The sequence below is a fragment of the Heptranchias perlo genome, chromosome 1 (assembly GCF_035084215.1).
Source record: "Heptranchias perlo isolate sHepPer1 chromosome 1, sHepPer1.hap1, whole genome shotgun sequence".
Lineage (NCBI taxonomy): Eukaryota > Metazoa > Chordata > Chondrichthyes > Hexanchiformes > Hexanchidae > Heptranchias > Heptranchias perlo.
This window is the reverse complement of record NC_090325.1, coordinates 59,907,296-59,930,044: the sequence shown is the minus strand read 5'-3', so window position 1 is coordinate 59,930,044 and position 22,749 is coordinate 59,907,296. Positions and strand designations below refer to the sequence as shown.

Below are 22,749 nucleotides of genomic sequence, written 5' to 3'. Positions count from 1 at the left end.
TGGGCCCTTCATAATTTTGTACACCTCAATCAAGTCTCTCCTCAGCCTCCTCTGCTCCAAGGAAAACAACCCCAGCCTATCCAATCTCTCCTCGTAGCTGCAATTTTCAAGCCCTGGCAACATTCTTGTAAATCTTCTCTGCACTCTCTCCAGTGCAATTACGTCCTTCCTGTAATGTGGTGATCAGAACTGCGCACAATACTCCAGCTGTGGCCTTACCAGCGTTTTATACAGTTCCATCATTAAATCCCTGCTTTTGTATTCTATACCTCGGCTAATAACGGAGAGCATTCCGTATGCCTTCTTCACAACCTTATCTACCTGTACTGCCACTTTCAGGGACCTGTGCACATGCACTCCAAGGTCACTCACTTCCTCTACCCCTCTCAATATATTCCCGTTTACTGCGTATTCCCTTTTACTGTTTGCCCTTCCTAAGTGCATTAACTCACACTTCTCCGGGTTGAACTCCATTTGCCACTTTTCCACCCACTCCACCAACCCATTGGTATCTTCTTGGAGTCTACAGCTATCCTTTTAACTATCAACTACATGGCCAATTTTTGTGAAGTTTGCAAATTTGCCAATCATGCCCCCTACATTCAAGTCCAAATCATTAATATATACCACAAACAGCAAGGGACCCAAAACTGAGCCCTGTGGCACACCACTGGAAATGGATTTCCATCTTCAAAGACATCCATCGACTTTTACCCTTTGTTTCCTGTTACTGAGCCAATTTTGGATCCAATTCGTCACATTTCCCTGTATCCCAGGGGCTTTTACCTTTCTGACCAGTCTGCCATATGGGACCTTGTCAAATGCCTTACTAAAATCCATGTAGACAACATCCACTGCACTACCCTCATCAATCCTCCTTGTCACTTCCTCAAAGAATTCAATCAGATTTGTAAGGCATGACCTTCCCTGAACAAATCCATGCTGACTATCCCTGATTAAACCATGCCTTTCCAAGTGACAGTTTAACGTATCTCTCAGTATTGATTCTAATAGTTTGCCCACCACCGAGGTAAGACTGACCAGCCTATAATTATTCGGCCTTTCCCTTGTACCCTTTTTAAACAATGGTACTGCGTTTGCAGTCTTTCAGTCCTCCGGTACCTCCCCTATATCTAGTGAGGATTGGAAAATGATCCTCAGAGCATCCGCTATTTCCTCTCCGGCTTCCTTCAATAGCCGAGGAAACAATCCATCCGGCCCTGGTGACTTATCAACTTTCAAGGATTTCAGTCCCTCCAGTACTTCCTCTCTCGTTATGTTTACCTTATCCAATGTTTCACACCTCTCCTCTTTAACTACTACATCCGGATCATCCCTTTCCTTTGTGAATACGGAGACAAAATATTCATTTAAAACCCTACCCACATCCTCTGCTTCTACCCACAAGTTACCCTTATCATCCCTGATAGGTCCTACCTTTTCCTTAGCTATCCTCTTGTTCTTAACGTACTGATAAAACATCTTTGGGTTTTCTTTAATCTTACTAGCTAATATTTTTTCATGCCCTCTCTTTGCTTTCCTTATTTCCATCCCTGTACTTTCTATACTCCTCTAGGCTTTCTACAGTATTTAGTTTTCTGTGACAATCATAAGCTTTCTTTTTCTGCTTTACGTAACCCCACCAGCGAAAAAGAGTTATCTGTTTTTAATATGACTGGTCATTCTCTCTCTTTATCTTCCTTTCGGATGTTTCTCTCTCACTCTCTCTCTCTCTTTCTGTCTTTGGGTTCTGACCATTTGTATATTCAGTAGTCCTGTATGTAATGTCTCTCTGTCTGAACACTATTCGACTCCTTTGATTGCCTTGACAACGGGCAGTTGGAAAGATTATCTGTAATCACCAGGCATTGTTCTCTGACTATAAATGCGGTAACCTTCATGGAATCCCACACTCACCTGACGAAGGAGAAAGCCTCCGAAAGCTTGTGATTTTCAAATAAAACTGTTGGACTATAACCTGGTGTTGTAAGATTCCTTACATTTGTCCACCCCAGTCCATCACTGGCATCTCCACATCATGGCCTTTTTTATTTCTTAGCTCAACCCATATGGCCTTGATTGATGATCCATTTAGCATATCATCCCTTCTCACAACTGTAATTGATTCTTTAACCAATAATGCTGCCCCCACCTTTTATCACCCATTCTATCCTGCCTGAAAACTCTACATCCAGGGATATTGAGCTGCCAATTATCCCCCTCTTTAAGCCAGGTTTCTGTTATAGCAATGATATCATGCTGCCATGTGTCTATCTGTGCCCTTCGCTCATCTGCTTTGTTTGTAATATTCCTTGCATTGAAGTATATACCCTTTAACCTCGTCAAATTCCTGTGCTGAACACTATTTAACCTTTGCTCCTTTTGCCTTTCTGAGTCGCTAACTACATCACTAACTGCTTTTCTACTTCCTGTTTCCTGGTCTGAATTTGTCCTATCTGTACCTGCCCTTTGGTTCCCATCCTCCATTCCCATACTAATTTAAACCCTTCCCAACAGAACTAGCAAATGCCCCCGTGAGGATATTGGTGCAACCCGTCCAGCTTGTACAGGTCCCGCCTTTCCCAGAATCGGTCCCAATGCCTCAGGAATTTAAACCCCTCCCTCCTACACCATCTCTCAAGCCACGCATTCATCTGGTCTATTCTCCTATTTCTGCTTTCGCTAGCACGTGGCACTGGGAGTAATCCTGAGATTACTACCTTAGAGGTCCTGCTTTTTAATTTATCTCCTAACTCCCCATATTCTGCTTGAAGGACCTCATCCCTTTTTTTTACTGATGTCGTTTGTACCGATATGGACCACGACCTCTGGCTGTTCACCCTCTCCTTGTCAAAAGCATTGCTAAAATCCATGTCGACTACATCAAATGTGCTATTCTCATTGACCCTATTTGTTACCTCCTCAAAAAATTCAATCAATTTAGTCAGACACAACCTTCCCTTAACAAATCCATGCTGACTGTCCTTGATTAATCCGCGCCTTTCTAAATGACGATTTACACCGTCCCTCAGAATTGTTTCCAATAATTTGCCCACCACCGAGATTAGACTGACTAGCCTATAATTACTCAGTCTATCCTTTTCTCCCTTTTTAAATAACGGTACAACATTAGCAGTCCTCCAATCCTCCGGCACCACGCCTGTAGCCAGAGAAGATTGGAAAATGATGGTCAGAGCCTCCGCTTTTTCCTCCCTTGCTTCTCTTAACAGCCTGGGATACATTTTATCCGGGCCTGGCGATTTATCTACTATTAAAGATGCTAATCCCCTTAATATTTCCTCCTTCACTATGTTTATCCCATCCAGTATTTCACACGTCCTCTTCTTTAACTACAATGTCTGCATCGTCCCTCTCTTTTGTGAAGACAGACGCAAAGTATTCATTAAGAACCATACCTACATCATCCGCCTCCACACATAGTTTACCTTTTTGGTCTCTAATAGGCCCTACTCTATCCTCTTGCTCTTAATGTATTTATAAAACATCGTTGGATTTTCCTTGATTTTACTTATCAGTATTTTTTCATGCCCTCTCTTTGCTTTCCTAATCTTTTTAATTTCACCCTTGCATTTTCTATACTCCTCTAGGCTTTCTGTTATACTGAGCTCTCGGTGTCTGACATAAGCTTCCCTTTTTTGCCTTATCTTACCCTGTATGCTCTTTGACATCCAGGGGGCTCTAGATTTGGCAGCCCCACCCTTTTTCTTTGTAGGAACATATTTGCTCTGAACCCTCACTATCTCCTCCTTGAATGCCTCCCACTGTTCTTACACTGATTTACCTTCAAGTAGATGTTTCCAATCCACTTTTGCTAAATCACTTCTCAGCTTAGTAAAATTTGCCTTTCCACAATTGAGAACTTTTATTCCTGTTCTATCTTTGTCCTTTTCCATAACTATGCTGAATCTAACTGATTTATGATCACTACCACCAAAATGCTCTCCCACTGATACTCCTTCCACCTGCCCAGCTTCATTCCCTAAAACTAAGTTCAGAACTGCCCCCTCTCTTGTTGGGCTTGCTACGTACTAGCTAAAACAGTTTTCCTGAATGCATTTTTAGAATTCTGCGCCCTCTCTACCTATTACACTGATTCTATCCCAGTTAATATTAGGGTAGTTGAAATCCCCTACTATTACTGCCCTATTGGCATTGCAGGTATAAAATTATATTGCACATTAAAAGAAAGCCATCCACACCGCAGTGTAGTTTGAAGACCACTTCTTCATTTATAAATACAGGGTTTATGCTTGTGATTGGAGATGAGTGAAGGGATTCCAGTTGTCTGTATTGGCTACTTGGGTGTTGAAAACTTTTAGCCCATAAGCTGCCACTCATTTGACAGCCTCAGGACAACATTCAACACTGTAGAACATTGATGTACATTCACGAGTAACTGGTGTAGAGAGTCCCTACTACCAATTACTCCTCACACTTCACATTTTTAAAATGATTGTTCCAACTTCTAAAAATCAAGTCGTCTTTCTATACAATTACAGAATATCTGTTCTCTGCAATCAATTGAACGTGACTTAATTGATCCAGCTTACAAACAACTAAAGGACTTGCATTCATTTTGAGCCTTTCACGACCTCACAGCGTCCCAAAGCGCTTTACAGTCAATTAAGTACTTTTGAAATGTAGTCACTGTTGTAATGTAGGGAAACACAGCAACTAATTTGTGCACAGCAAGGTCCCACAAATAGGAATGAGATAATGACCAGATAACCTGTTATAGTAATGTTGGTTAAGGGATAAAAATTGGTCATGACACCGAAGAGAAGGGAAGAACTCCCCTTCTCTTCTTCGAATAGCACCATGGGATTTGTTACGTCCATCTAACAGGGCAGATGGGGCCTCGTTCAAAGAAATTGAAGTATTGTAGGTGTGTACAGTTTACCCTGCGTACAACTAGCTCGATATAATACCCAAATAACATTCAAATTATTTTCACCACCTTATTATTAATTTTCCAATTTTTTCCCATTATCCCACCTATTCTGAGGAAGGTGTCTTGTGTTAGATTGCACTTCCATGAGCACTGGCAGCACTCCGCTACCTCACCCAAATAACCATTCTTGTGTAAGTGTCAGTGGGCCATTTGAGCTTTGAGGCATCACGACCAAGGTTCCAACACGGACTCTGGTAGCAATCAGGTGTGTGAACTTGAGCTGATATTTCCCATTGGTAGCCAATTGTAGCAGAGGCCTGGCTGAGGCCAGACATCCATAGTTTCGAGGCTCCCTTGAAGCAGTTGAAATTTACAGGCAGCAAACAACCAACACCCATTTCAGAAAGAAAAAATTGCTTTCAACCTTTAGCCCAACCCCCAAAACAATTACTGGGATAGAAAAACAATTCTTTGATCTGATCCTCCAGATCAACTTGTTGCATTGATGTTGGATTGAAAAAAAATAATCTGTTACTGCTCCCGACGGATTCGATCTATGTCACTGAATTTCTATTTCCTGTCTCTCCCTCTCTAGAAATCTGCTTACTAACAAAGGGCAGGCGCACTGCCAGTGTGAAAGCTGACACCTACTGTCGACTCTACTCCCTCTCCGTGGACCATTTCAATGAAGTGCTGGAGCAGTACCCAATGATGCGAAGAGCATTTGAAACTGTGGCAATCGACAGATTGAACAGAATTGGTATGTTCATTGAACTTATGATGCTATTGCACCAACAGTAACTGTAGTTAAACCGTTGAATTCTACAGTATGCAAATGAGCAGCTTAAAAACAGAAATAAAGATAGCAGCAGACAAATCGAATTATTCCTCTGCTCTGATTTTGTCATTAATATTCAGCAACCTCCATGCTGCTTACAAACAAAATGTTTCTGAAAAGGTAGTGCCTTTAATGTTTAATTCTATACATCATGCTAAAGAAAGATTTTTGAAGGTATGTACATTGTTTAGAAATTTTTTAAATCTCTGATTTGCATTTTAATTTTAATTTTTTTTAAATTTCACACCATCCTCTCCCTGGGCTGGAAGCTCTTTAAGAGAAACCTCAGTTATTCTTTGGGTGACTTCCCTCTTGATTTCCAGTTGCACAGATGGGTGTTCAGCATTGTTCAATAAGAGGTGTGCAGTGCAGATTGGAAGGGAGAAGGTTTTACTGTTTAATACTTTGAATTTGTTGTCATTAGTGTTGGCTGCTCGAACTCAAAGCAACTCCATTTTGCACAATCACTGTAACTAGTAAAATAGCATTTGCCTAAGTTCGAAAACAATCCCCTATTACTGAATGCTCTGCTATGATTCTTTACCAACAATAGATTAATAACTCAAGTTGCCATTCTCTTCCTAAATCCGGCTTCTTATAAATTATGATTATCATTCACAATCTTAATAAGTTTCCAACATTTGTTTCCTTAGGTGTTTTCATTAATGTCTCAGCTTACATTTCTTTTGCTTATTTGTTCCTCCTTGACTTGCCTGTTACTGTTAACCCAATATATCCTTTTAATACTTTGATAAATAATTTTACTGTTTCCACTGAGTATGTCATTCTATGTAATTGGACTTTACTGTATGGACAATAGGTTGAGTTGTGCTGTTTGGTGCTTCCAGTGCTAAAATTTGGTACAACAGGAGTGCATGTTGAGAGTTTGGATAGGTGCCTGATTCGTGGCCCCTATGATTTTCTATCCATTTGCAGCCTCCGTGATTTTCTAACCTAATGGAAAATTGTGAGGGCCATCCACCAGGAGCATGTCCAGATTTCTGATCTGTGCTCCCAGTATACTAAACAAGAAAATTTGCCTTCATATGTTTCAAAAATATAGAACACAAAGAAAACTTGTGTTTTAAGTTCTGAGAACAGGTCGTGTGGGCAGTTCAAGTGAAAGTGAAACACTGGGCAAGTGGGGTAGTGGCAGTTTGCTGTCCGTGTGCATTTGAAATGAGAAACTCGTCACGAATCCACAGGGTAGCGGTTGAGTTCTCAGAAAAGTCAAAAGGAAAATATCTGGGGGATGGTTGGCTCTCCTGTTTTATAGTAGTGAGCCTCTCTGTGCTTACTCTGTGGGCAGAAATGTCAGAGCTGCACCTTGCACCATCAAGGAGGCTGCCTGTTTCGGCCGAAGAGATAGTGGATCAGATGTTGCTGAAAAAATAACAGCGTCTGAACAATGAAAACCGTTATTAATGCACATATCGGCCAGCAACTTGCAGCAAGGAAGAGGTACCCCGAGAATTGCAAATCGCCACAACTAGCTGGCCGATTTGCGCAGCTCCGCCGTTAGCTTCATGAAAACGGCATCTCGGCCTTAACCTCCCCGTGATTTTCATGAAGTTGCTGCATTTGCACATTAATTGTCAATTAAGCTCGCCACAGAAAGTTAAGTCTAGTAATTAACAGTGTAAGTACCCTTTTAACAATGTGATAATTGTTAATGACTGCAAATCAACCTCTCTTGCCCAGAAAGTAAACAATTATAATTGTGGAGTCTCATTCCTTCAGGTTGTGCATTGTTTTAGGATATTTTAAAAATGTCACTCATTAAAAATAATTCTTACTTTTCCCTTTGGTCTCTTTTTTTCTCTCTCTCTCTTAATCCAATAATTCTTTCCCTCTCTTTATTTCTCTTTCTGTACCTGATTTCACATTGAATTCACCAACTCTAATTCACCCTCCTTCTCAGTCCTTCCTCTGTTTATTTCTCAATCCTTAAAGCTCATTGGTTAAGTAGATACCCTGTTTGTCCCATTGTTCACCAAGGTCCCAGATGCCTCATTGCCTTCGCCGCATGTTATCAGCTCGCACTTCCAGCAACTTTGTGGGCAAAAAATGTTAAAACCTAAATGTGCACGAACAAGCCTAACTAATGGGGTACACCGCAAAATGTCCCGGTCCACCAAAATCTGGTCCATACTTTTTGAAATGTATTTGTTACCACTTTCTTTACTGCAGTCGATTGCTCTGTGATCAATCTCTCCCTAGTTCGTACAGTAAGTCTTTTCCCAGAAAAAAAGCAGAACTGATGGGATTTTTCGTATGGTACATCCTTTTGTTAGTCCTAACTCTTTTGAGTGATGTCAGGATAGAAAGGGATGGGTATAAGAAGCGTCCGCCCCCTCCCACTAGAATTTCCCAACATTAAACAAAGTGACAGACAAATTCCAACTCCACCCTGCCTGATTTGTGCCATCATTCTTCCGCCCTAGGCTCAGGACTTTTGCCATCAATATCTGGTATTCCTGGTCTTGCAAATTGACCTTTTGAATTTTTTTTAAAGTTTCTTTAAGCTCATGCTGTTGCGTTAATCCAGGAAGCCATTTCTCAACATTTTGAATAGTAATCAAGTGACCAGCTAGTCATTACCATCGAAAACAAAGAAGTTGGCTGGAACTTTCAACTTTACCAGGAGTGTTAAACGAGTGTTTTCGGATCAGATGCCCATTATACAATGCAGTCAATGGAAAGGATAATCGGCTGGTGTGTAGAATGGGCGGCCGATCTGATATCACTCATTTTGCACTCCCAGTAAAGTTGAAAGTTGCCATATTTGGCCGACAAAATACTGCCCATTTTACACCCCTGCCAAAGTTGGAAGTTCCACCCATCGTCTCCAGCTTCGGTTGTGAGTGGTCAGACATGTTATAAAGGTATCAGCATCACTTTCTACTTTATAGTCTCTGTTGTTTGACAACAATGTTCGGTGTAATCTTTCAGTTTTGCTTTCATCCTTGACCAGAATACACTTTGGAGCAGAAAAATTCCGGTGGCCACATCCCAGTGCTGGGATGAGCTTGCTTGGGAGTTCTGCTGCTGACCCTGCTGAAGTTCACAGTGCCAAGGAGAGGTCCTTCGATTTATGTGTGAATGGTGACACCTGAACCACCAGGAGCACATTGGCAGCATACTTCATTATAAGCCATAAAATCAGCTGTCCTCTACTGGGACAGAGGGGGTACTAGGGCACCCCTCCAGAAAGAAATTCAAAGTGCACCCATTGGCCCCTTTGTAATCTGTTAATGCCTCCTCAGTGATAGGCATTGGATAGTGCCTTATCCTTATAGCTCTGTTTGGATCTCTAAAGTCTAGGCCAATTCTCATTTTGCCTGACTTATTGATGAGCATAAAGCTAGGTACCAAAGATCACCAGATAAATAAGACTGAGAAAAACCATTTGGCTTCTCATAGCTTATCCATCCAGAAAGACTCTACAGTTCCCCCATCATGGTATCCAATTGCTTCTTAAATTATTCCAGGGTTTTCACCTTCACTATTCTTCTTGAAGTCCGTTCCGTGTATTGATCGTTCTTCCAGTTGATCACTCTGTATAAGAACTTACTGATATCAGTGCTAAACTTGTTTTTTAATAGTTTGAAGCTGTATCAGCTTGTTCCATTCTCATGGCTTAGCGTGAAACAATTACTCACATCTTCTTCATGCATACTATTTAGTATTTTCGATACCTTTTTACGGACTTTTCTGTTACTTCTTTTCAAGGCTAAACAGCCTAAGTTGTTCCAGTCTTTCCTCAGACTTCAGTCCTCTGATGCTAGGGATCAGCCTTGTTGCACTTTTCTGAACTCCCTCCAAGTTTTAAATGTTTCCCTTGTTTCTCGGTGACCAGAACTTGACTCTAACTTGATGTGGTTTGACCAGACGACTATACAGTTTGAGCATGACTTTCCCAACTTGTATTCTACTGTTTTTACTAGATAGTTCAGCATTCTATTTGCTTTGTTGATTCCTAATTCACAGTGGTTGGACATGTTGAGCACCAAGTCTGTTAAGATTCTGAGATCTATTTCAACTTCTTCCTTAGCAATTTCAACAGCACAGAGTACTTCTGTCACCGAATTTTCTTCCTATGTGCAGTACTTGATACTTGTCACTTTTAAATTTCATCTGACTTTGTTCCTCCCGCCTACTTATTTTTCCAATTCAATATGTGGTTTTGAGCTGCCTACTCAGAAATAACTGTCCCTCCTGGTTTGGCATCATCTGCATCTCCATCTACTCCAAACATGGTCCCTTGCGGCAGTGAGGCCAGGGCGGGGACTCCATGTGCTGGGAGTTCCTCCTTCCCTGAGCTCATTGGGACCTGGTGTAAGTTTGTAGGCCCCAAACATCAGGGTGGAAATTTATTTTCACACAAGTGGCCACTGGGGTCCCAATCTCCAATTTCCAGGAGGGTATGTGACCCCCCTTCCTGGACCGGTAAGCTTCCTCTCGAGTCTTCAGTGTTACATCCCAATACTGCTGAAAGCCCACTTCTGGAGGCCCCTCCCCCCTCCCCGTGAACTTGGGCAGGGTTAGTGGCAGAATGCTGCAGCGGGCACAATCCTGGTGTAATTGCCAGTATGGCATGACCATGGATGTTTCTAGCCCTAATAAATTGTACGGTACCTATAACCATCCATCATGTTCATATGTGGTGCATTTTAACTTTCATTTCTCATCTGTCAGTCACTGCAAGTTCAATATATAACTGAAGTTCTTTTTTCTTGTGCTTCCAAGCTGAGGTGAGTGTTTTACCTTGATTTCTCACTCTTCTAGAGCACTTATCTATTCCATAGCTGCAGGCTTCTAGTCCTTTCACTATGCTTATCGCAACCTGCCCTATTTTTCTGAATTCGACCAAACTTCTGTTGCGTTTAGTGGATAAGAAAATAGTTAGACACAATTTTCAGTGCTTTCTGCAGCCGAAAGGCAACAAAGATCACATTTTTCTGCTCCGAATTCAGTTACTTTTTGCTGCGTTTGCTTCAGTCGAACCTCAGACACAGTGAATTGCAATTTGTTTCTATCAGCCTTCTCTTCTCTGACTTTGTACAGAATCATTAAACTTCTGACACCATGTTGTGCCTCTCTGATTCTTTAAGTCATTGAAAAGGAGAAGTCAGACTGTATTTCCAAACAAGAACACTTGGTTTCCAATCTCACTGTTTGCTGATCATATGCATAGGTACAGGTAATTGCTTTACACTAGATGGCTTAGTTTTAGGAATCTATATCTAATGTAGTTGTTAGCTACTTTAGCATACCAGTTTGCCTTACTGCAGTGGATACAGCTCTACAGCAGAAAACGATTCACAATTCAGCTAAAATCAGCAAATTATCTGATTATCTGTCTCACTCAGAGAACTCACAAGGATGTGCAAACTGGAAATGCCACATGGGTGCAGGAGTTGATGCTCATCTATGATTGGGATTAAGGAACTATTTGTGGTCAGAATAGAGGTGGCTTGACCGTACTTCAGGCAGTGTACTAGACCTGAGGATGCTTGATGCTAACAAAGGCAGGGAAATGCAGAAAGAGTGTCAGGGCCTGAAATTCAAGGTTCCTGTTCTGCCGGCATGGGCGAGGTGGAGCGGAACTCCCATCTGCCCATGGATAAAGCCATAGACCCCATCCAAAATCCCAGAGATGGGGTCATTTAAATGGTCAGGACGGGCCACCCTCGCATGTAAGGGTGCAAGCCCCAATGCACCAGCAACAAAGACAGAGCCGTACCATGGCCATAATCTTCCAATTCTCCTTGATATGGGGGTGGTGCCAGAGTTCTGGAGAATTGCAAATGTTATACCCTTGATCAAAAAAGGGTGTAAGGATAAACCTGGCAACTACAGGCCATTCAGTTTAACCTCGGTGGTGGGGAAGCTTTTAGAAACGATTATCTGGGACAAAACTAATAGTCACTTGGACAAATGTGGATTAATGGAGGAAAGCCAGCACGGATTTGTTAAAGGCGAATCATATTAAACTAACTTGATTGAATTTTTTAATGAGGTAACAGAGAACGTTGATGAGGGCAATGCAGTTGATGTTGTGTATATGGACTTTCAAAAGGTGTTTGATAAAGTGCCACTTAATAGGCTTGTCAACAAAATTGAAGCCCATGGAATAAAAGGGGCAATGGCAACGCGGATACAAAATTGGCTTAAGTTACAGGGAACAGAGAGTAGTGGTGAACGGTTGTTTTTCGGACTGGAGGAAGCTATACAATGGTGTTCCCCAGGGGATCATTGCTTTTTTCATATATATTAGTGACTTGGACTTGGGTGTACAGAGCACAATTTCAAAATTTGCAGATGACATATAAAACTTGGAAGTGTAGGAAACAGTGAAGAGGATAGTGATAGACTTCAAGAGGACATAGACATCCTGGTGGATTGGCAGGCACATGGCAGATGTAATTTAACACAGAGAAGTGCGAAGTGATACATTTTGGCAGGAAGAATGAGGAGAGGCAATATAAACTAAATGTTACATTCCTAAAGGTATTGCAGGAACAGAGTGACCTGGGGGTGTATGTGCACAAATCTTTGAAGGTGGCAGGACAGGTTGAGAAAGCAGTTAAAAAAACATACGGGTTCCTGGGCTTTATAAATAGAGGCATAGAGTACAAAAGCAAGGAAGTTATGTTGAACCTTTATAAAACATTGGTTCGGCCACAACTGGAGTATTGTGTCCAATTCTGGGCACGGCACTTTAGGAAGGATGTGAAGGAGAGGGTGCAGAAACGATTTACTGGAATGGTTCCAGGGATGAGGGACTTCAGTTATACGGATAGACTGGAGAAGCTGGGGTTGTTCTCCTTAGAGCATAAAAGGTTAAAAGGAGATTTGATGGAAGTGTCCAAAATCATGAAGGGTTTACATAAGGTAAATAAAGAGAAACTCTTCCCATTGGCAGTAAGTTTGAGAACCAGACGACACAGAATTAAGGTGAGTGGCAAAAGAACCAAAGTTGACACGAGGAAAAACTTTTTTACGCACTGAGTAGTAATGATCTGGAATGTGCTGCCTGAAAGGGTGGTGGAGGCCGATACAATTGTGGCTTTCAAAAAGGAATTGGATAAATATTGAAGGGAAAAAATTTGCAGGGCTACAGGGAAAGAGCGGGGGAATGGGACTAACTGGATTGCTCTTACAAAGAACCGGCATGGGTTCGATGGGCCGAACGGCCTCCTGTGTTGTAACCATTCTGTGATTCTGTGCTATTTCGACTGCATAATCTTGCAAAAGCCTTCAATTTGCTTGGAAACACTTTCCTGGGCAATTTCTACAAGATAATAAGTTGCAGCTAATGTGTACAGTCACCTCATGGCTATGGCACTGGAATAGCAACCCAAAGATTGTTAGTTCAGATCCCACCATAGCAAGTTCAATCAGTCTGGTAATTTGTGGGCTATCACAAGGAAATATAAGATTCTCTTAAAAGTCCAACTGGTTCACTAATGTCCTTTAGGGTAGGGAACCTGCTATTCTACCCGATCTGGCTCCAGTCCCACACTATGTGGTTGATTCTCAGTGCTTTCAAGGCAAGTAGCGCTGTGCAATAAATGCTGCTTTCGCAATGCTGCCCACATCCATGTGCATTAGAAGTGAGAAACTTGTCATGAATTCACAGGATAACGGTTGACTTCTCATAAAAGTGAAAAGGAAAATATTTGGGAGATGGTTGGCTCTCCTGTTTTATAGTTGTGAGCCTCTCTGTGCTTACTCTCTGGGCAGAAATGTCAGAGCTGCAACTTGCTGGACCATCAGGAAGGCTGCCCGTTTGGGCCGAAGAAATAACAGGCCAGATTTTGCTGAAAAAATGACATCGTCTGAACGACTCAAGCCATTATTAATGCACATATCGGCCAGCAACTTGTAGCGAGGAAGAGCTATCCCATGAATTGCAAATCGCTACAACTAGCTGGCCGATTTGCATCGCTCCGTCATAAGCTTCGTGAAAACGGCATCTCGGCCTTAACCTCCCCATGATTTTCATGAAGTTGCTGCATTTGCTCATTAATTATCCATTAAGCTCGCCACAGAAAGTTAAGTCTAGTAATTAACAGTGTAAGTACCCTTTTAACAATGTGATAATTGTTAATGACTGCAAATCAACCTCTCTTGCCCAGAAAGTAAACAATTATAATTGTGGAGTCTCATTCCTTCAGGTTGTGCATAGTTTTAGGAAATTTTTTAAATGTCACTTATTAAAAATAATTCTTACTTTTCCTTTTGGTCTCTTTTTTCTCTCTCTCTCTCTCTTAATCCAATAATTCTTTCCCTCTCTTTATTTCTCTTTCTGTACCTGATTTCACATTGAATTCACCCACTCTAATTCACCCTCCTTCTCAGTCCTTCCTCTGTTTATTTCTCAATCCTTAAAGCTCATTGGTTAAGTAGATACCCTGTTTGTCCCATTGTTCACCAAGGTCCCAGATGCCTCATTGCCTTCGCCGCATGTTATCAGCTCGCACTTCCAGCAACTTTGTGGGCAAAAAATGTTAAAACCTAAACGTGCACGAACAAGCCTAACTAATGGGGTACACCGCAAGATGTCCCACTCCACCAAAATCTGGTCCATAATTTTTGAAATATATACGTTACCACTTTCTTTATTGCAGTCGATTGCTCTGTGATCAATTGGCATTAGAAAACCAGCATTAGGCCGCCTCTCCCTAGTTCGTACAGTAAGTCTTTTCGCGGCGGCCAGAAGAAAAGCAGAACTGATGGGATTTTTCGTATGGTACATCCTTTTGTTAGTCCTGACTCTTTTGAGTGATGTCAGGATAGAAAGGGATGGGTATAAGAAGCGTCCGCCCCCTCCCACTAGAATTTCCCAACATTAAAAAAAAGTGACAGACAAATTCCAACTCCACCCTGCCTGATTTGTGCCATCATTCTTCCGCCCTAGGCTCAGGACTTTTGCCATCAATATCTGGTATTCCTGGTCTTGCAAATTGACCTTTTGAATTTAAATTTTTTTTATTTTAGCTGTTGTGTTAATCCAAGTAACCAATTCTTGACAATTTGAATGGTAATCAAGTGACCAGCTAGTCACTACCATCGAAAACAATCTAGTTGGCTGGAACTTTCAAGTTTACTTGGAGTGTAAAACGAGCGATATCAGATCGAACACCCATTATACAGTGAAGTCAATGGAAAGGATAATCGGCAGGGGTGTAGAATGGGCGGCCAATCAGATAGCGCCAAAGGTGAAAGTTCCACCCATCATTTCCGGCTTGGGTTTTGAGTGGTCAGACATGTTATAAAGGGATCAGCATCACTTTATATTTTATACTCTCTGTTGTTTGACAACAATGTTCATTGTAATCTTTCAGTTTTGCTTTCATCCTTGACCAGAATACACTTTGGAGCGAAAAAACTCTGGTGGCCACATCCCAGTGCTGGGATGAGCTTGCTTGGGAGTTCTGCTGCTGACCCTGCTGAAGTTCACAGTGCCAAGGAGAGGTCCTTCGATTTATGTGTGAATGGTGATACCTGCACCACCAGGAGCACATTGGCAGCATACTTCATTATAAGCCATAAAATCAGCTGTCCTCTACTAGGACAGAGTGGGTACTAGGGCACCCCTCCAGAAAGAAATTCAAAGTGCACCCATCGGCCCCCTTGTAATCTGTTAATGCCTCCTCAGTGATAGGCATTGGATAGTGCCTTATCCTTATAGCTCTGTTTGGATCTCTAAAGTCTAGACCAATTCTCATTTTGCCTGAGTTGTTGATAAGTATAAGGCCAGGTACCAAAGATCACCAGATAAATAAGACTAAGAAAGACCATTTGGCTTCTCATAGCTTATCCATCCAGAAAGACTCTACAGTCCCCCCATCATGGTATCCAATTACTTCTTAAATGATTCCAGGGTTTTCACCTTCACTATTCTTCTCGAAGTCCGTTCCGTGTATTGATCGCTCTTCCAGTTGATCACTCTGTATAAGAACTTACTGATATCAGTGCTAAACTTGTTTTTTAATAGTTTGAAGCTGTATCAGCTTGTTCCATTCTCATGGCTTAGAGTGAAACAATTGCTCACATCTTTATGCATATTATTTGCTATTTTCGATACCTTCATACGGTCTTTTCTGTTACTTCTTTTCAAGGCTAAACAGCCTAAGTTTTCCAGTCTTTCCTCAGACTTCAGTCCTCTGATGCTAGGGATCAGCCTTGTTGCACTTTTCTGAACTCCCTCCAAGTTTTAAATGTTTCCCTTGTTTCTCGGTGACCAGAACTTGACTCTAACTTGATGTGGTTTGACCAGACGACTATACAGTTTGAGCATGACTTTCCCAACTTGTATTCTACTGTTTTTACTAGATAGTTCAGCATTCTATTTGCTTTGTTGATTCCTAATTCACAGTGGTTGGACATGTTGAGCACCAAGTCTGTTAAGATCCTGAGATCTATTTCAACTTCTTCCTTAGCAATTTCAACAGCACAGAGTACTTCTGTCACCGAATTTTCTTCCTATGTGCAGTACTTGATACTTGTCACTTTTAAATTTCATCTGACTTTGTTCCTCCCGCCTACTAATTTTTCCAACTCAATATGTGGTTTTGAGCTGCCTACTCAGAAATAACTGTCCCTCCTGGTTTGGCATCATCTGCATCTCCATCTACTCCAAACATGGTCCCTTGCGGCAGTGAGGCCAGGGCGGGGACTCCATGTGCTGGGAGTTCCTCCTTCCCTGAGCTCATTGGGACCTGGTGTAAGTTTGTAGGCCCCAAACATCAGGGTGGAAATTTATTTTCACACGAGTGGCCACTGGGGTCCCAATCTCCAATTTCCAGGACGGTATGTGACCCCCTTCCTGGACCGGTAAGCTTCCTCTCGAGTCTTCAGTGTTACATCCCAATACTGCTGAAAGCCCACTTCCGGAGGCCCCTCCCCGTGAACTTGGGCAGGGTTAGTGGCAGAATGCTGCAGCGGGCACAATCCTGGTGTAATTGCCAGTATGGCATGACCATGGATGTTTCCAGCACTAATAAATTGTACGGTACCTATAACCATCCATCATGTTCATATGTGGTGCATTTTAACTTTCATTTCTCATTTGTCAGTCACTGCAAATTCAATATATAACTGAAGTTCTTTTTTCTTGTGCTTCCAAGCTGAGGTGAGTGTTTTACCTTGATTTCTCACTCTTCTAGAGCACTTATCTATTCCATAGCTGCAGGCTTCTAATCCTTTCACTATGCTTATCGTAACCTTTTCTTAATTCGACCAAACTTCTGTTGCGTTTAGTGGATAGGAACATATTTCAACACAATTTTCAATGCTTTCTGCAGCCGAAAGGCAACAAAGATCACATTTTTCTGCTCCGAATTCAGTTACTTTTTGCTGCGTTTGTTTCAGTAGAACCCCAGACACAGTGAATTGCAATTTGTTTCTTCTCTGACTTTGTACAGAATCATTAAACTTCTGACACCATGTTGTACCTCTCTGATTCTTTAAGTCATTGAAAAGGAGAAGTCAGACTGTATTTCCAAATAAGAACACTTGGTTTACAATCTCACTGTTGCTGGTCATATGCTTAGGTACAGTTAATTGCTTTACACTAGATGGCTTAGTTTTAGGAATCTATATCTAATGTAGTTGTTAGCTACTTTAGCATACCAGTTTACCTTACTGCAGTGGATACAGCTCTACAGCAAAAAACGATTCACAATTCATCTAAAATCAGCAATTTATCTGTCTCACTCAGAGAACTCACAAGGATGTGCAAACTGGAAATGGCACATGAGTGCAGGAGTTGATGCTCACCTACGATTGAGGTTAAGAAACTATTTGTGGACAGTATAGAGGTAGGTTGACCATGCTTCAGGCAGTGTACTAGACCTGAGGATGCTTGATGCTAACAAAGGCAGGGAAATGTAGAAAGAATGTTAGGGCCTGAAATTCAAGGCTCCTGTTCCACTGGCACAGGTGAGACGGAGCGGAACTCCAGTCTGCCCGAGGTTGAAGTCATAGACCCCATCCAAAATCCCAGAGATGGGGTCATTTAAATGGTCAGGACGGGCCACCCTCGCATGTAAGGGTGCAAGCCCCAGTGCACCAACAGCAACGTCAGAGCCGTACCATGGCCATAATCTTCCAATTCTACTTAGATGTGTGGGTGGTGCCAGAGGACTGGAGAATTGCAAATGTTACACCCTTGTTCCAAAAGGGTGTAAGGATAAACCTGGCCAGTCAGTTTAACCTCGGTGGTGGGGGAGCTTTTAGAAATGATAATCCCGGACAAAATTTATAATCACTTGGACTAATGTGGATTAATAAAGGAAAGCCAGCACCGATTTGTTAAAGGCAAATCATGTTTAACTAACTCACTTGTTTGAATTTTTTAATGAGGTAACAGAGAGGGTCGATGAGGGCAGTGCAGTTGATATGTATATGGGCTTTCAAAAGGCATTTGATGAAGTGCCACATAATAGGCTTGTCAGCAAAATTGAAGCCCATGGAATAAAAGGGGCAGTGGCAGCATGGATACAAAATTGGCTTAAGTTACAGGGAACAGAGAGTATTGGTGAATGGTTGTTTTTCAGACTGGAGGAAGGTATACAAGAATGAGGAGAGGCAATATAAACTAAATGATACAATCCTAAAGGGGTTGCAGGAACAGAGAGACCTGAATGTGTACAAACCTTTGAAGGTGGCAGGACAGGTTGAGAAAGCGGTTAAAAAAACATATGGGAACCTGGGCTTTATAAATAAAGGCATAGAGTGCAAAAGCAAGGAAGCTATGTTGAACCTTTATAAAATATTGGTTCAGCCACAACTGGAGTATTGTGTCCAATTCTGGGCACCGCCCTTCAGTAAGGATGTGAAGGCCTTAGAGAGGGTGCATAAAAGATTTACTAGAATGGTCCCAGGGATGAGGGACTTTAGTTATGTGGAGAGACTGGAGAAGCTGCTGGTGTTGTTCTCTTTAGAGCAGAGAAGGTTAAGAGGAGATTTGATGGAAGTGTTCAAAATCATGAAGGATTTAGATAAAGTAAATAAAGAGAAAACTGTTCCCATTGGCGGAAAGGTTGAGAACCAGAGGACACAGATTTAAGATGAGTGGCAAAAAAAACAAAGCTGACATGAGGAAGAACATTTTTACGCAGCGTGAAGTTATGATCTGGAATGTGCTGCCTGAAAGGGTGGTGGAGGCCAATTCAATCGTGGCTTTCAAAAAGGAATTGGATAAATACTTGAAGGGAATAAATTTGCAGGGCCACAGGGAAAGAACTGGGGAATGGGACTAACTGGATTGCTCTTACAAAGAACCGGCACGGGCTCGATGGGTTGAACGGCCTCCTTCTGTGTTGTGTCCATTCTATGATTCTATGCCACTTCGACTGCATAAAGACCACACCTCCTTGTTCTGTCTTTTTGCGAAAGCCTTCAATTTGCTTGGAAACACTTTCCTGGGCAATTTCTACAAGATAGCAAGTTGCAGCTAATGTGTACAGTCACCTCATGACTATGGCACTGGAATAGCAACCCAAAGATTGCCAGTTCAGATCCCACCATAGCAAGTTCAATCAGTCTTGTAATTTGTGGGCTATCACAAGGAAATATAAAATTCTCTTAAAGGTCCAACTGGTTCACCAATGTCCTTTAGGGTAGGAAACCTGCTACTCTGCCCAATCTGGCTCCAATCCCTCACTATGTGGCTGATTCTCAGTGCTCTCAAGGCAAGTAGCATTGTGCAATAAATGCTGCTTTCCCAATGTTGCCCACATCTGAAGAACAAATTTAAAAAAAACAAAGTTGGGACAATTGAAGCCCTTTGCTCTTCCCACTGCGCTGCATAAAGGATAACCAATTTGTAAGGCAACAACATTTTTAGGTTCACCAAGACTGTAAGTATATTCACTGCCAGCAAAACCCAAGGACCCGTGCTTATAGACCATGTCACTCCTACCTGGGTATGTCTCTGGATATCTGTCTTCGCCACCTCCGCTTCACTGCAGAGGCTGTTTCAGAGCTATATCATCTGCTGCATTGTGCCTTCGAGGCAACCACAGCAATTAATTAGGCAAAACAGATAGCAAACAGGTTGATAGATCAGCAGTGGGAAATCTTTAAATATGCGATGCGCAGATTACACAAAAAAAATCCTGTAAGGCAACAAGGGAATTTGTAAAAGTAAAGAGTTCTGTTGCTAAATGGAGAAAGTAAAACTAAACTGAAACTTAAAATGAGTAATTTAAGGCTAACAATATCAAAAATAATAATGAGGACTATAGAAAGTGTATTAGGGAGGTGAAAAGGGAGATTCAAGGGGCTAAAAGGACAGATGAAAAAACACTAGCAGATAACATAAAAGGAAATAGCAAGGACGTTAATAAGTATGTAAAAAGTAAAAGAATATTAAAGGGTGGGTAGAACCACTCGAGGATGAAGAAGGGAATCTAATTGTGAAGGATGGAAATATGGTAGGGATTTTAAATATTTTGCATCAATTTTTACAAATGATGGTGGAAATGAGAACATAGCAACTGCACATTAACAATAATTACACTTGAAAAATAATTCATTGGCTATGAAGGGCTTTGCGATGCCCTGAGAACATAAAAAGGCATTATATAGTTCTTTTTTCTCAACTTAGGTGTACTAGAGGAGCATATGTACCAGTTAGTCTAACATCATTTGTAGTGAAACTCTTAGAATCTATAATTCAAAATAAATTAGTGAGCATTTAGAAATGCATGGGTTAAACAAGGGTGGCTTGTACGGATTTCTTAAAGTTTAATTTTTTTTTTGAAGAAGTGACCAACTGGATAGATAAAGGGAATGCACTAGATGTAGTGTATATGGATTTTCAGAAAGCATTTTAATGGGAGTAATTTTAACTTTCAGTGGTGGCATAAAACAGGCAACATTGGATTCCCATCCATTGAAGTCAATGCAAAGGAAAATCAGGTAGAATGTATAATGGGTGACCAAGCTGATTTTGCCTGTTTTACACCACTGTCAAAAGTTAAAATTACACCCAGTGTCTGATGAGGTTTGTTAGAAAAATTCAGACATATGGAATAAGAGAAAATTAGCAGCAAGGATATAAAGTTGGTTGATGGACAAAGAGTTAGTAACAGTCGGTGTTGCTCGGCCTAGAGGAGGGTTGAAGTGGTGTATCCCAGGGGTCAATGCTGGTCCACTTTTGTTCTTGGTGTACATAGGTGATTTGCACTTGGGCATAGGGAAGACATTCTCAAAATTTGCTGATAACACATAAGTAGGTTTGGCAAATAGTGAGGAGGACTGTAAAAGCTTTCAGGAAGACATAGACATGTTATTGGAATGGGCAGACAGGTGGCAAATGCAATTTAATGTGGATAAGTAAGTTAATACATTTTGAAAGAAAACAAGAAATGAAAGTTCGCACTTAATGGAAAGACACAGGAAGGTGTGGATGAACAGAGGAAACTAGGGTTTCCACTCCAGAGACCTGAGCTCAAAAATCTAGGCTGACACTTCAGTGCAGTACTGAGGGACTGCTGCACTGTCGGAGGTGCCGCCCATGAGACATTAAACCGAGGGCCCGCCTGCCCTCTTAGGTGGATGTAAAAGATCCTATGGCACTATTTCTAAGGAGAGCAAATGACACTCTCTGGTGTCCTGGCCAATATTTATCCCTCAACCAACACCATTAAAAACAGATTATCATGTCATTATCTCATTGATATTTGTGGGATCTTGCTATGTGCAAATTGACAGTGTTTCCTACATTACAACAGTGACTACACTTCAAAAAGTACTTCATTGACTGTAAAGCGCTTTGGGATGTCCTGAGGTCATGAAAGGCGCTATATAAATGCAAGTTCTTTCTTTCTTCCTGATATGTAATTCCTTGAAAGCGCAAGTGCAGACTACATAAAGCCATATAAAAGGCCAATAGAATTGTGGATTTTATAAATATGCATATAGAGTACAAGAGGAAAGATGTAATGATAAATTTATACAAAATAGTGGTTAGACCACAGTCAGAGCACTGTGTGTAGCTTTGGAAAGGACATTAAATCCATAGAGAACAGCATGATGCCAGGGAAGTATTAGCTTTGGCTCAGTGTTACACTCTCGTCTCCAAGTCACACTTTGCTGTGTATTCTCCACCAGTTGCTGCAGTATGCCCATGATGGACATAAAAGATGCAGTAAATGCCTTGTGCTGCTGCACCAACTCCTGGCTAAAGGCAAGCCAACAATCCCTTGCCCATATCATTGAGATATGGCATGGGCTGTCAGCCAGGCCAGATCTTTACTTCTTCCTCTCATGCCACCCCCACTTGCTCCTTCTCACAGGTGAGTTGTGTTTTGCCCAGTGGACCTTCTTCATACTCGTTCCCAAAATTCTGCAGGGTGCTAATGGCTGCGCTGGTGCTGGGGTCATGGGTATTTTGCTGACTGGTGGTACAATGCCTCCAAACAGTCTTGTCAAACTGTTCTACAGATTACCATGGGAAATGGGGAATATGCACATATGGTGTCAGCTGCTCCATGATGGCTGATCCCCTGCCTGTTTGGTACTCTCACTGTAATGGTATACAGTCTTGACCTATCAGCAGAATAATGTTAGGAACAGCAGTAGGCTATTCAGCCAATTGGGCCTACTCCACCCTTCAATTAGATCATGGCTGATCTGCACCTCAACTTCATTTACCTGCCTTTGCTCTATATCCCTTGATACCCTTACCTAACAAAAACCTATCGATTTCAATCTTGAAAGTTCCAGTTATCTCGGCAGCCACAGTCTTTTGGGGGGAGAAAGTTCCAAACAGAGCACAATAAAGATGATGAAAGGAAATCTTGAGCACTCCTAACTGCATCCCTGTGCCCACCGCACTTCTTTCCCAGGTCCAGGACTTTCGAAATGAACTGGCATGGTGTTTCTACTGACAGTACTCTTTGGAGTGGAACTTAGAACTGCTGTGTTCAAAGATATCACTTTAATCCACTTCAGGATTGTCCTTCTTCTATATGCAAGA

The 22,749-nt window shown here is 41.7% G+C and overlaps 1 protein-coding gene across 1 annotated transcript in view; it reads left to right on the top strand.

Moving 5' to 3' along the window:
* Positions 1-22,749, top strand: part of LOC137328900 (potassium/sodium hyperpolarization-activated cyclic nucleotide-gated channel 1-like) — a 218,280-nt gene that overhangs the window by 171,965 nt on the left and 23,566 nt on the right. The window contains exon 7 of the mRNA XM_067994379.1: positions 5,508-5,672. Within this exon, the coding sequence (XP_067850480.1) occupies positions 5,508-5,672 (165 nt within the window). The remainder of the gene's footprint in view (positions 1-5,507; positions 5,673-22,749) is intronic.